The 15,301-nt window shown below is 40.4% G+C and overlaps 1 protein-coding gene across 6 annotated transcripts in view; it reads left to right on the forward strand.

Moving 5' to 3' along the window:
* The window catches only part of NEK6 (NIMA related kinase 6), a 247,120-nt gene that overhangs the window by 137,078 nt on the left and 94,741 nt on the right, over positions 1-15,301 (forward strand). For 4 of the 6 annotated variants that reach the window (XM_073590703.1, XM_073590702.1, XM_073590705.1 and 1 more), the window contains one exon: positions 5,836-5,952. The exons of 1 other annotated variant lie outside the window; for it this stretch is intronic. In XM_073590703.1, coding sequence (XP_073446804.1) covers positions 5,872-5,952 — 81 coding nt within the window. In that variant the 5' untranslated portion in view covers positions 5,836-5,871. Of the gene's footprint in view, positions 1-5,835; positions 5,953-9,345; positions 9,420-15,301 lie in introns of those variants that run through there. One more of the 6 variants, XM_073590707.1, reaches the window with a different exon arrangement.

Genomic DNA, 15,301 nt, shown 5'->3' on the forward strand with positions numbered 1-15,301 from the left:
TCATAAATTTTACTTGTGCTTGTCTTGTATGAGAGACGTTTTGGTGGTTTACCTTTGTTTTCTCTCATTGAACGTCTTGGTTCTGTGTCTGTTTGTAGTTGTATTTCTTCATTTTCAGTATTCTGTTCTTCATCAATTTCAACTACTTTCTCATCAGATACCTCTTCAGTTATGTCACTGCTGTTTTTCTTGTTTTTTTTGAGTCAAGTGAAATCACAGTGTCTTCATTTAGATTCTCAATGAATGTCACACTGTTACTCACCGTGACTCTGTCTGTTTTGGGATGTACGATTCTGTATCCCTTGCAATTTTCACTATATCCAACAAATATTCCCTCCATGGATCTGTTTTGAAGTTTGGAATGTTTTTCTGTTGGAATGACAATAAAAACTTTACATCCAAAAACTTTTAAATGATTGACACTTCTTTTCATACCTTGCCACAGTTCATATGGAGTTTTCTTCAGTTTTCTGGAAAAAAAAGTCTGTTCTGTAGATATGTAGCTGTCATTGCTGCCTCACCCCAATATTTCTCTGGTAGTTTGGAATCTGTCAGCATACATCTCATCATTTCTGTCAGAGTTCTGTTTTTCCTTTCTGCTACTCCGTTTTGTTCAGGTGGGTACGGAACAGTCTTCTGATGTTCTATACCATTTTGTCTTAAGTAGTTTTCTATTTTGTGACCTGTAAATTCACCTCCATTATCACTTCTGATGACAATTGGCTTCCTTTGAAATTTATTACCCGACCTTGTTACATAGTCTACAAGTTTATCAAAAACTTCACTTTTGTTCTTAATTAAGTACAGTGGGGCAAAAAAGTATTTAGTCAGTCAGCAATAGTGCAAGTTCCACCACTTAAAAAGATGAGAGGCGTCTGTAATTTACATCATAGGTAGACCTCAACTATGGGAGACAAACTGAGAAAAAAAAATCCAGAAAATCACATTGTCTGTTTTTTTTTCATTTTATTTGCATATTATGGTGGAAAATAAGTATTTGGTCAGAAACAAGCAATCAAGATTTCTGGCTCTCACAGACCTGTAACTTCTTCTTTAAGAGTCTCCTCTTTCCTCCACTCATTACCTGTAGTAATGGCACCTGTTTAAACTTGTTATCAGTATAAAAAGACACCTGTGCACACCCTCAAACAGTCTGACTCCAAACTCCACTATGGTGAAGACCAAAGAGCTGTCAAAGGACACCAGAAACAAAATTGTAGCCCTGCACCAGGCTGGGAAGACTGAATCTGCAATAGCCAACCAGCTTGGAGTGAAGAAATCAACTGTGGGAGTAATAATTAGAAAATGGAAGACATACAAGACCACTGATAATCTCCCTCGATCTGGTGCTCCACGCAAAATCCCACCCCGTGTGGTCAGAATGATCACAAGAACGGTGAGCAAAAATCCCAGAACCACGCGGGGGGACCTAGTGAATGAACTGCAGAGAGCTGGGACCAATGTAACAAAGCCTACCATAAGTAACACACTACGCCACCATGGACTCAGATCCTGCAGTGCCAGACGTGTCCCACTGCTTAAGCCTGTACATGTCCGGGCCCGTCTGAAGTTTGCTAGAGAGCATTTGGATGATCCAGAGGAGTTTTGGGAGAATGTCCTATGGTCTGATGAAACCAAACTGGAACTGTTTGGTAGAAACACAACTTGTCGTGTTTGGAGGAAAAAGAGTACTGAGTTGCATCCATCAAACACCATACCTACTGTAAAGCATGGTGGTGGAAACATCATGCTTTGGGGCTGTTTCTCTGCAAAGGGGCCAGGACGACTGATCCGGGTACATGAAAGAATGAATGGGGCCATGTATCGTGAGATTTTGAGTGCAAACCTCCTTCCATCAGCAAGGGCATTGAAGATGAAACGTGGCTGGGTCTTTCAACATGACAATGATCCAAAGCACACAGCCAGGGCAACGAAGGAGTGGCTTCGTAAGAAGCATTTCAAGGTCCTGGAGTGGCCTAGCCAGTCTCCAGATCTCAACCCTATAGAAAACCTTTGGAGGGAGTTGAAAGTCCGTGTTGCCAAGCGAAAAGCCAAAAACATCACTGCTCTAGAGGAGATCTGCATGGAGGACTGGGCCAACATACCAACAACAGTGTGTGGCAACCTTGTGAAGACTTACAGAAAACGTTTGACCTCTGTCATTGCCAACAAAGGATATATCACAAAGTATTGAGATGAAATTTTGTTTCTGACCAAATACTTATTTTCCACCATAATATGCAAATAAAATGAAAAAAAAAACAGACAATGTGATTTTCTGGATTTTTTTTTCTCAGTTTGTCTCCCATAGTTGAGGTCTACCTATGATGTAAATTACAGACACCTCTCATCTTTTTTTAAGTGGTGGAACTTGCACTATTGCTGACTGACTAAATACTTTTTTTCCCCACTGTATGTGACTGTGTATCTTGAGTAGTCATCTATGAAAGTCACCATGTATCTATTTCCCCCTGATGTAGTCACTTGCATGGGTCCACATACGTCAGTATGCACCAAATCAAGTGGTCTTTTGCTTTTCATCTAACTTTTCTTTTGGAATGGATATTCTTGTGGCTTTAGATTTTATACAACATTCACATCTTAAGGTACTGTCACACTAAGCGATATCGCTAGCAATATCGCTATAACTTGTGACGTTATAGCGATATTGCTAGCGATATCGCTGGGTCTGATACTTACAACCCGCTCCCCCGCTTGTTATCGCTGATCGCGCGAGAACATCCTGGACCGTTTCTCATTGTCAGCTTCCTGCGGCGCTTCCTGCTGTGACGACGAGCGACGCGTGGAGCCGGGCGGGAGGACGCAGGATCGCCTGGTGTGACAGGTAAGTAGCGACCCCCGTCCCCTGCGATGTCGCTGGTGAGATCTGCCTGTGTGGCAGCTCACTAGCGACCACTTAGCGATGTACCAGCGATCCTGACCGCGTCACATCGCTGGTCGGGATCGCTGGTACATAGCTAAGTGTTTCAGTACCTTTATGGTAATTGAGCAATCTGATATCTTTAGATCTTTTGTCAATTCTTTTCTTTGTAGTTCCCTTATACTGTCAGGGTGTCTGTGTCCTAGATGTCTATGCCACACGTGAATACAGTTCTTGTGATCATCTGTTCCTTTGGTGTGTCAAGATGATATAATTGTTCATCTGCCTTGACATTAGTTATCGCCTTGTTTCCTCCTAGGATTGCACACTCATTGTCTTTGAATTTTACAGTGAGTCCATTGGCTGTTAAACGCTTCGCAGATAACAATCCGCCTTCCAATTTTGGAACATACAACACATCCTGTACAAGTATCTTTGAATTTTGTCCGAACTTGTTTGAACAGCTTAGCATACCTTGTCCTATACCTTCTGCGGTTATTTTGATTCCATCTGCAAGATAAATGGCTTCTTTCTTATCTAAATCAAGATCAGTGAAAAAATTCTTGTCACTTGTCATATGACTCGTTGCTCCTGAATCAATAAATCAACCAAGTGATGATTTCTTATCTGTTACTGTGCCAATGCAATTATTCTCACATGAATCGGAAATTGTGTTTTTCACTTTCTGTGTATGCTCTTTATGTTGTAATTTTTGTTCTGCTCTCCATATGGTACAGTATTTCTTTAAATTACCTTTTTTTCTTACATCTGAAATATTCTCTTGTCTCTTTATTGTAGGGTTTTTTAAATTCTGTAGCTTTAAGAGCATTTCCACTGTCCTTTTCAGTAGAAGAATCATTTGTTTGTTCTTTTCTTCTCTGATATTCATCTATTAGTCTGGTTTTCACAAAATCTAATGTGATGTCTTTTTCTGGTCTTGTCTCTAGGGCATTTATCAAGGCTGTATACGAATCTGGTGAACTGCACAATAATATTGCTGCTACATGACTTTCTTTAATGTCTTCACAAATAGACCTTAGCTGTGATATTACTTCCATCATTAAGAATATGTGCTTCTGCATATCGTCATTTGCACTCAATCTCATACTCTAAAGCTTTCTTAATAGAAATAACTTGTGATTTAAACTTGATCTTTCATGTAATTTTCTTAATGCGTCCCACATTCCTTTCACTGTATCTTCATTCCTTATGTGTATTAATTGAGCATCATCCACTAATAAGCTAATGGTGGCTCTATCTTCTCTATTCTTTCTTTCCCATGTCTGATTATCTTCATCAGGTCTATCTGTAGTAATTACTTCCCATAAATCGTCCTTAGATAACAATATCTCTACTTTGAATTTCCATAACTGATAATTTTCACTGTTCAGCTTAACTACTGTGAGTTTCAGCTCAGTGCTGCATATCATTTTTATATGATCTTGTTTTATGAAGATATGTATATCCTGTGTGTGGTAATTCTCTGTTATTATCTCCAGTGTGCGGTCATCCAGTTCCTGGAACATATATTCCTTTGTCCCTCTGTATCTGGATTTTTTCTTTCAGTCTCTGTTCACTGGGTTTTATCTCCTTCTGTTAACAGAGATTATCTGCTTCTCCGGTGTCTGGATTTATTGCTTGGAGTTATCTTCTGGGTAGCTCTGTCCTTGGTGTCTGGGACTATCTCCTGCTCTGGGCCCATAACCTGTAGCAGAGTGTATCTTTTGAGAATCCACCAGTACATAGGAGAACTTCAAAGAGCAAGTTATCTTGAGTTAACAGCATTTACTTCTTATGGGTAAACATGAGATAAGAATTCAGAAGCACACAGCCCGTGCTGCTGGTATAATACAGTCAAAAACGAAAGTAAAAAGTACCAACAAGAAGAGAGAACTTCCCTCCCCACAATACAGCAAACATTTAATTTCACACTATCAACATCTGCTGTCAGGCTAGTGTAAAGCCCTCCTTTACATAAACAATAAGTCCATTTCTGTTGCATATGCCAACAGAGATGGCCGCGCAGTCGTTACAGGTTGTAAGCTTTTTTGAAGAGATGGGTTTTCAGGTTCCGTCTGAAGGATCCAAATGTGGTGGATGACCGGACGTGTTGGGGCCCAAATTCCAAGAGGATGGGGGATATTCGGGAGAAATCTTGAAGGCGATTGGGTGAGTAGTGAATAAGCGTGGAGGAGAGGAGGAGGTCTTGGGAAGGACCGGAGATTATGTGAGGGAAGATATTGAGAGACTAGTTCGGAGATATACTGAAAAGAAAGGTTATGATTTGCACTACTCTGACCCTATGTCCAGTCTGATGCATGGTGGCTGCCAGTCTTCATTCCTGCAGCCGGAATCCTTCACCCGGCATTTTTGGGATATCATGATCTCTGTCACTCCGCAACATTTTGATGTCATAAGTTCAGCAGATGCCAGAGGCGCCCATGGCGCTGAGCGCAGAGTTGAATACTGGCTGCCACGGAGCACCGGACAGGATGCCAGACCTGAACAGTGTATATCAAATTGCTCAGTGACCCCCTTTAAGAAATTATTAGTTCATTTTAACGTGATCATTGGGTTTGATGAATAAGATTTATTATGCTTGTGCAAGATTGTTTTTCACTTTAGGAACGTCTTTGTGAATGTCCTAAGCAGAACTCTGTGAGTTACACTGGGAAAACCCTTCAGGATATCCTCATTGAGGCAATCCACGAGAATGCTGAGAAACCAGTTTAGCAAAGTACTTTACCTGTAATAGTAGGTGATGCTACATGCAAGATGCTACAACTCTTGACAACTGATGCGCCTTAGATTTCTGACGAAATGCCAGATCTTCTAGGAAATCACGTTTACTTGTAGCATACCGTGGCTTTCATTTGCACTTCATACGAATCATACCCCAATTTTAGGATTTATAAAAGCTAAAGATGATGTTTTGTCTCTTCTTTTTCCTTTAGTCACATCAAACTGTATGTGTGAACTGGAATGTGGCCATGGACGGAACTCACTGCCTAGAAGATCAGAACAGTCCCCTCTGCAAAGTCCAAGGACAAGACTATCAGCACGATGGCCAAGTGAGTTCAATCGCTGACTTATTCTTCTTATAAAAAAAAAAAATATATGTATATATAAAACTCTTCTGTAATATGGCAATGAAGGGATCTGACAGGTGCCAGTTAATCAGACATTTTTGATTAATAGTCATTTAAATCCCACTTTAAAAAAATGATCAAAATAGGCAGTCGTGAGAATTGATTGCTCTTAAGTGACTAGTGGAGTTGTATAAATGCGGTTAGCAAAGGTCAGTTTGTCTTTTTCTGTTAATAATAATAAGATCTAGAACTTCATTAATCAAGTGTAGTCTGTCTATAATGTTGCTCCAGTTTGGGGTACACCAACTAATCTACGTCTGGTATCTTCACACGACGTGTTTTTAGAGCAGTTCAGCTTTGAAGGAAGATTAAAAGAATCTTTCTGTTTATTTCTATTACTGATGAGCGAGTGTGCTCTGTTAAGGTGTTATCTGAGCATGCTTAGGTGCTAACCAAGTGTCTTCGGCATGCTCGAAAAATATGTTCAAGTCCCCGCTGCGGCATGTCTCATGACTGTTGGACAGCTGCGAGACATGCAGGTATTGCCTAACAGCCGCGAGTCATGGAGCCGCGGGGACGCTAACATATTATTCAAGCACGCTAAAGACACTAGTTCAGCACCAGAGCATGCTGAGATAACACCTTATCCCAGCATGTTCTCTCATCACTAATGTCAATTTAAAGACATCAGGTTTCCAAAAAACACCAAGCAGCTAAAAGAAGCGACCTAACCATTCTAAAGGTAGAAGACGCTCGATACTTCACAGTAGAAGTCAATGAGAAGACTTAAAAATGCACCCAGTCATTTTTTTTTTTTTTTTTTTTTTTTTGAGTGTTTTATCAATTTCATTAAAAAGAACAACAACTTTTTATTCATTGCTTAATGGATTCCAAAAAAAACATTAAAAACGTTGGAAAAAATACATCCAAAAAACTGTGAACGAAAATGGCAAAACAAACAATAACAAAACACTTTGGAGAAACATTAACGAAACATTTACAAAAGTGCTCCATGATAAATAAACGCCGACGTTTCCTGAAGCGGTTTGCATTTGAAAGCCCAAAAACTGACAGAACGCGTTCGTGAAGCTGAGACATCTCATTGGGGACTAAAAGGTAGTTGAAAAAAGTTTTTTTTTTTTTTATTTTTTTCTTTCAAAACTGCGCCACTTTTGTCGTACTATTTACGAAGTATGTGCTTAAAATAAAGTTCCTAACTGTCCACTGATTAAAAAGTAAAACCTGTATATAGACCTGGGCCCGATTCATCATTTGTGGTGGTGGTGGGGGGGGTTAAGTTGACTTTTCTTTTTTGCCTTGTCGTTTTCGCTGCTGTTTTTTTTCCTGCCAAATTATGCAGCATAGGGCTTGTTTCACAAATTTTGACCAAAATAAAAAAAATGCTCCTTTAATTTTTCTTTAACCATTTTGGAACTTCTTAGTTCCAACAGTTGTAAAACGGAGCTAATACTGCGGCAAAGTAACTTTTCATCTTTTTTTTCCCTACAAGTACCTAATAAATGTTGACCAAAGCTTAATATCCTTTAGATAGACTTGTAGTCCGAATGAAATCGGACTTTAGTATTTATGGCTACACGTGCTTCAGCATACGCAACACCAGGGAAGCTGAAAATATGCCAAACTTTTGAGTGGATTTCTTTTCCCCCCTTTTATTATGTCACCTATTTTTCTTTCCCAAAATCTCAATAGAAACTTAACACTTCTCTAAAACAACGGCAGGCGTTTGACTTCTCACCCAGAAGTAAGAAACCTGTAGGTCAAGAATCACACAAAATCTTATTTTTGGCAGAATGTCAGGATGCGTTCACACTAGTTCTTCTGTATTTGCAGACTAAGTCGTATGATTTTCCACCTGGAGCACTGCTGGGTATTCTACCAGTAGGACTGTCCAAAATTCTCCTGCACACGCAGTGTAAATTGAATGGTGCTACGTATTGCGAATCCTCGGTCTGTCATCTATATGCTGCAGTTGCTACTTTGAATTTTTCCATTGAAAAGTGTACAATAAGTGGCTAAATCGTAGCAATATTGTCAATGGTAAATATCATTGTAGTTATCTTGGCAAAAACAGTTGGACTAAGAAAGGTCCGTAATGGGAAATGTGCGTGTGCACATACCCAAATAATGGATTGATGAACGTGTGTTAAAAAAAAAGAGCCTAAAAAAAAGAAAAGAGCCCAGTACTGACCCATTGGCTTATTGATTGTTACATGAGTGACTCAAATTCACAAAGTTAGACCCTACTTCAGCATCTTACTCAATGGTGGTCGGGCTCATCCTCCTCACCTCGGCTGTGTTTCTGGGCACTGAGCACTTTGTACTTCTCTGTCCTGCTCAGTAATGGTTAGGTTTCCGCCTCCTCGCCTCGATCATGTGTCTGAACATTTTGTACTTCTGTGTCTTGCTCAGTGGTGGGTGGGCTTGGCCTCCTCACCTAGGCCGTGTCTCTGGGCACTGAACACCTTGTACTTCTCTGTCCTTCTCAGTACTGGTTGGGTTTCTACCTCCTCGCCTCGATCATGTGTCTGAGCACTGAACATCTTATACTTCTGTGTCTTGCTCAGTAGTGGTTAGGTTTCCAACTCCTCACCTCGATCATGTGTTTTGAACATCTTGTACTTCTGTGTCTTGCTCAATGGTGGTTGGGCTCAGCCTCTTCACTTTGACCGTGTCGCTGAGCAACTTGTACTTCTGTGTCTTGCTCAGTGGTGGTTAGGCATGGCCTCCTCGCCTCGGCCGTGTCTCTGAGCACTGAACATCTTGTACTTCTGTGGTTGGGTTTCCACCTCCTCGCCTCGATCATGTGTCTGAGCACTGCACATCTTGTACTTCTGTGTCTTGCTCAGCGGTGGTCGAGCTCGGCCTTGTCGCCTCTGCCGTATCTCTGAGCACTGAACACCTTGCACTTCTGGCCTCTAGGGAGGTTGCAGTTCTGGAATATGACAGTAGTGCAGGATAATGGGCTCCTTGTCCCATCATGTTTGATCCTTCTCAAATCTTAGGTCGTACCCCCCACATTACATAAATACAAATCACCTGATCTGCTTCATTCAATCAGAAATCAAGTTTATACAATTGGGTGTTGGAAAATCTGCATAATAATGATACGAAGGTGAAAATGTTCACTGTTTAATAATCTTGCACATGGTGTAGCAGTTATCTCAATACTGAGCTGTGTATAACCCGCCCACACCACTGATTGGCAGCTTCTTGTGTATCCTGTGCTCAAACAGAAAGCTGCCAATCGATGATGGGGGGGCGGGGTTGGACTACATTGCAGCTTGTTTACTAGTTCTCTAGTGATAATCTCCTGCTGATAAAACACTGATTTTTTTTTTTTTTTTTTAATCAAAGCTACAGCAAGCAGCCCATTAAGTGACACATTGCTGGAATCAGGATCCCTACATCTGATGCTGCTCTCAGATTAGGTGGGAAAAACGTGGTGACAGATTTCCTTTATGATATAAACTCTGACAAAGTTACAAGTATACGGCAGCACCTTTGTGATTGATGATGAGATTATATTGTATCACAATGTGTTTGTCAGTGGATCTGATGAGTTTTAGAACATTTTCTGCATATTTATTTCCACCTGATTATCAGATTTTATAATTTTCTTTATTTTTTTATTTATATATATCTTTTTCAAATCTTCCAAGAACACAAGAACATTTTTCTGTATTTTTCTGCTGTTTTAAATTCTTGGGTTGGGGGGAGGGAAATTGTATGCGCAGAATATATTGTTTTAATCAAGTAGAAGGATGCTTGTCATATCCTGTCTATGGCTCCACGGCCCCTTTTCCCACTTTAGGCTGTATGAAAGCTCCATTACTTTAATTAGGTCTGATGGGTTGTGATAGGGAATGCTAATCTAGGTCATTGCATATGTAAATGTGCAGCTGTACTCTTGGAGCATGCCAAAGCATATCAGCCGAGGTGTCCAGTCATCACCAGGCATCAAGCCCAGCATAGCGAGGATAACTGCTCGGAGCAGGCCGTCCTCAGGTCAGTGGGCTCTCTGCTATAATCAGTGGTCCGTATCCTTCCAATTATTGCGTGACTAGTATTAATTCACTGGCACTATTCAGCTACTCATACCCTGATTATACCTGCACCCAATCACCTTTCCTAAATGTATCGGGTAAATATATGATAAATCGTTAAAGAGCATAAATATTATTTCCTTGCCATGCTTAGTTTTGGAGATTGTTATCTAATATATAAAGCTCAAGTGTGTGTATGTATGTATGTATGTCTGGGATTGGCATCCGCATCGTCGCAGCTACAGCCACAAAATTTGGCACAGTCACACGTCTGGACCCCGAGAGCGTCCTAGGCTATGTTGTGAGGTGAAATTTTAACCCCGCGCGTTCTAATTCACCAAACAATTTTGCCCCTATCTACATAATGGGGAAAAAGTGTGTGTGTATCAAGCCCCGCCCCTCATTATGATGTCACAATGGTTGCCATGGCGACGCTGATGTCATCATAGGTTGCAAGCCCCACCGCTCATTATGATGTCATAATGGTTGACTATGGGATGGAGGATGTGTGATAGGTATATGGGCACGGGACTATGGGATGGCGGATATGTATGATGGGTATATGGGCACGGGACTATGGGATGGAGGATGTGTGATGGGTATATGGGCACGGGACTATGGGATGGCGGATATGTATGACGGGTATATGGGCACGGGACTATGGGATGGCGGATATGTATGATGGGTATATGGGCACGGGACTATGGGATGGAGGATATGTATGATGGTATATGGGCTTGGTACTATGAGATGAAGGATGTGTGATGGTATATGGGCACTCGACTATGGGATGGCAAATATGTATGATGGGTATATGGACATGGGACTATGGGATGGAGGATGTGTGATGGGTATATGGGCACTCGACTATGGGATGGAGGATATGTATGATGGGTATATGGGCACGGGCCTATGGGATCGTGGATATGTATGATGGGTATATGGGCACGGGACTATGGGATGGAGGATAATTATAATTTGCTATAACTAACCACAGTTAGTTACTATGCCCGGGCAGCGCTGGGCTCTTCAGCTAGTCTACAATAAAATAACTGGGATATAATAGTGAATATGCACAGTGGAGAAAAAAATGTCAGCAGACTCCATTCCAATCCAGTAAAATTACAGTACGGACAACAGCCGTTTCGCACCGAACAGGTGCTTCTTCAAGGTGCTCGAGACCAGAAAGAGGCGCCTGCTCGGCACGAAACGGCTGTTGTCCATTCTGTGTAGTATTCCACATGCTGTAATTTTACTTGAATGGGATAAAGCCTGCTGAACTTTGGTACCTGGAGGAGTGCCATTTATTTATTCTTCTTTACATTGGAAATAGATTTTTTTTACACATCTTTGCTGAACACCACCATAGTGCATGGGGAATTATGTTTTTGGCAAGTGCTGGTATTAACCCATGTTACTTAAAGTTTCATTATTAGGCCAAGGTTATACGACAACTTTCATCTAGATGCTAGAGCTTACCGAGAAAACTATTTTCAAAGGGCCTTCCAACAAAGAACATGTATCTCTTATCCAGAGGGGAAAAAAACAAACCCTGATCCATAGCTGGAATACAGAAAATCACTTTGGGGTGGGAGGATTGCTAAGGCAAATTTTGAGACTTTGCGAAAAGTTGCAAATGATGACTCGGCTACATAGACGATAATGGGCGCATGTTCTATTTGTGAAGCATACGGAGAGTACATGTATTTGAAAAATGAACATCTGAATGATGCCCAAGGCTCAGACCCCAATTCGTAATTGCTGTCTCTCCACTTTTCTGGAGTAATTAGCTTTTTTTTTTTTTTTTTTTTTAATAGTGTCTTTAGTATTTACACCTCTGTTTACGTTCTTTTTCTCTTCTTTTTTTTATTATTATTATTCCTCTACAACTTCTCTTATCCAGATGTTTTAAACCGATTCATGAAATATAACTTTTACCAAATGATACATTTTTTGTCACATCTCACTCCATTCCCCCTGCCCAGAGTAAGGTTTTCGAAGTAGTTTTCACTTTGGCACATTTTTGCGACATTTTAAAGGATTTCCACCTTTTGTTGCTTTAAAGTTGTGTAAAAAAACTGTCAAAAACAAACATAAAGCAAATTTTTTTACATTTTTAAGAATTTTGCGAAAAAAAAAATATCAGCAAATAGAACACACACACAAAAAAAGAAAAATGACTTCAGTAAATCATAAATTATGAATTTGGCCCCTGGTTTAGGAAGGTTTAGGTTTAAGAAAAAAAAAATTCATTGTTTTTCTAAGAAACAGCGCCACATTTGGTCATTTGTGGTATTGCAGGCACAGCATGGCAAACAAAAAAAACTTTAATACAATGTAAAAATGTCAGACAACCCCTTTAAAAGTGTTAAAAAAAAAAAAAATTGGCAGCACGATTTTGACCATTTTGTTGTTTTTATCTCGCTTATACAATAGTAATACTGAATCAAAGCCGATTCTTATCCATAGTGAAAAGTTGAGAAATGACGGCACTGCAATCCGCTATTTTCTTAGTTATAAGTGCAGCGCTCCTACGACGTGTCAGATTGCTCCGGTAAAATACATGACATAGTAGACAGCACCCGAGTGATCAGTCACAGGAACAGTGCAGCGCAGCAGGACTTCTCTCTTCTTAATGTACCAGATACCAAAGTGTAGTAATGGTATCAAGCTGGGCTGCGTTAACCACTTCACTGCTGCGCTCATCTTCTGCCTGTTGCATTTGTTCTCTGGTTCTCCGACAGATGGATCTACTCGCCAAACCTACGCTCCAAAAAATGCACATTTCTTCCACAATGTAACAGTAGGGTCAGCTACAGTATATTTTTGGGTGCAGAAAATCTGCAACGTTTTAATAGTTCAACTAGGATTGATATGACTTCATGAAAATTCCTGCCCACTCTGCGTGTAAGAAGATGCTGAAACTCTACGTTTTTTTTTGGTGCATTTTACTTACTAGCCTAAAAAAACGTAATTGCAGTCGTAAGTGAACTAAAAAAAACCCCACAAAAATGGTGCTTAAAATCCGCACCCAAAAAAAACACCATGAAAGGGGAATATGCATTTTAAAATACATAAAAAATGCAATAGTCAGAGCTGATTACTATTACATCAGCAGAAGAAATGGAGCACAGAAAAAGCAGCGTTGGAAACTGAACAGATTTGCTGTAAAAGAGGTTGTCCACTACTTTTACATTGATGACCTCCCTTTAGGATAGGTCATCAATGTCTGATCGGTCGGGGTCCGACACCCGGCCACCCCACTGATCAGCTGTTCTTGCTGTCGGCATGATGAAGGGAAAGAGACCTTGATTCCAGCGATGCATCACTTAGTATTCTTTGCTGTAGATGTAGCAGTGCTTCAAAAGCTCACCCTACCCACACCTTAGCGTTCTATGACCATTGTATGGTGACAGTGCGTTGTTAATCAGTGCTGAGGGTGTGATTTGGACCAGAAGGCACGAGACAGCTAGCCCGGTAGTGATAATCTCCTGCTGATAAAACACTGATTGTGTTGAAACTACACCACACATCCTTATAAGTGACACATCACGGGAATCAGGGTCTCAGTCCGTACCGCATGCTGGCCTAACAAGAAGGCGGGTAACATGCTATTATTTTAGGTTGTCCCAAATAGGCAAACGTTGCCACAGTGGATGCTATAGCACTATCTGGAAAAGAAATAGAAAGGTTTGCAATTACTAGATGTCTGTTTGACGCCTTGACACCAGTGCTTTCCTCACTCCTGTGGAAAATAAAATAAAAGACAATGCGTTATTTATCTTGGTGTTAAACAAATAAATTAAAGATAAAAAAAAATAATAAAAATATTAAATGAAAAAAATAATCAGAACTTTCGTCATACAAGTACTCTTAATTTGCAGCGGCTACAATGTAATCCTCTGATGGAGGAGGATGCATCTTGTTGCTACATTCATCCACTTCTTACAATTTTCAGACACTTTTTTTTCTTACCTTTTCTAACGCCTTACGTATATGATAAAAACGGGACGAGACTGAGTGTTAATTTCTGCAGCGGGGACCAGAGTGTACGGTCTGGTTATTGGTGGTGTGGGGTGGTAGTGCCAAGTGGGCAAGTATTAAGTAGTGTGAAGTCTTTCTCGGCAGTGAGTGAGCCGTATCCCCTCTGCGTCTGCCCTGGTTGGTCACTTGCAACAGGCTTGCGAAGAGGAGGAAAGCCTGGAGATATGTGACTACATTCATTAGCGGACTGTGACAGATCTGTGTGACATTGTGACATTTTATTCTTGGCTGGAGCTGCTAATTATCCATATTTATAATTGCGTGTGCCACTTTCAAAGATTGCTCTAGACTTTAATAGCCATTTAACCCATTCACTTTCCTTAGGGAACTTGGAATGCAACGCACGCTCCGACCGTAAAATGTATCTTGGAAAATCATTAGATTCCATCTTCAGCTGGAAAGGTTTAACTCCTTGTGGCAACGTTCTTTCAGCACATTTGTGTGCAAACTTAAAAAATAATTCTACGAAGGATTCTTTATTTTTTTTGTTTTTAAATCAATTATTCAAAAATGCACGTGGAAATGTTTTTTACGTTTCGCTACTGGTATCATCATCATCCTTGGCACGGAGACAACATTTGGTAAAATATAAAGGACCTAGGAAATGCTCATCAATTCCATATCCCGTATCATTTCCCAGACTTCCCAGAAACAACCGTCTGTCAATAGGGTGGACAATATTGACTGCTGTAAAACTTTCAGTAGCCTGCTGATGGCCAACAGTAAAGCCAAGGGGTAACGTGAAATGACTTGCATGGGCATACACATTTGTTGGCTGTTGGCAAAATGATACTTCGGCCGATCGTTCGACCAATACTCTCCCATACATAGGAGCGCTCGTTTGTGGCTCAGTAGCCTAAGCTTCTGCCTGTAATGTTGAGATTGTGGGTTCAAATACCAGGGAGACTCTGAGAAAAAAAAAGTTTTTATAATTGATCACTATTATTTTTATTGTATAGGACCAAAAAAAAAATATTTTCCGTCACTTCAGTATACAAGGACCATAGAAATACATTGTTATATATCTAATGTATCTCTATGGATATGTATACTCTGTTTCTGGGTTCATTACCTGCAATAGAGGTAAAGATTTATTTATATATTTTACTCATTTATATAGCGCCATTACTTCCACAGCACTTTACACACATTATCATCACTGTCCCCAATGGGGCTCACAATATATATTCCCTATCAGTATGTCTTTGGAATGTGGGAGGAAA

The sequence above is a fragment of the Dendrobates tinctorius genome, unplaced genomic scaffold (genome assembly GCF_039654945.1).
Source record: "Dendrobates tinctorius isolate UK_male_01 unplaced genomic scaffold, ASM3965494v1 ptg000120l, whole genome shotgun sequence".
In the NCBI taxonomy this organism is placed as follows: domain Eukaryota; kingdom Metazoa; phylum Chordata; class Amphibia; order Anura; family Dendrobatidae; genus Dendrobates; species Dendrobates tinctorius.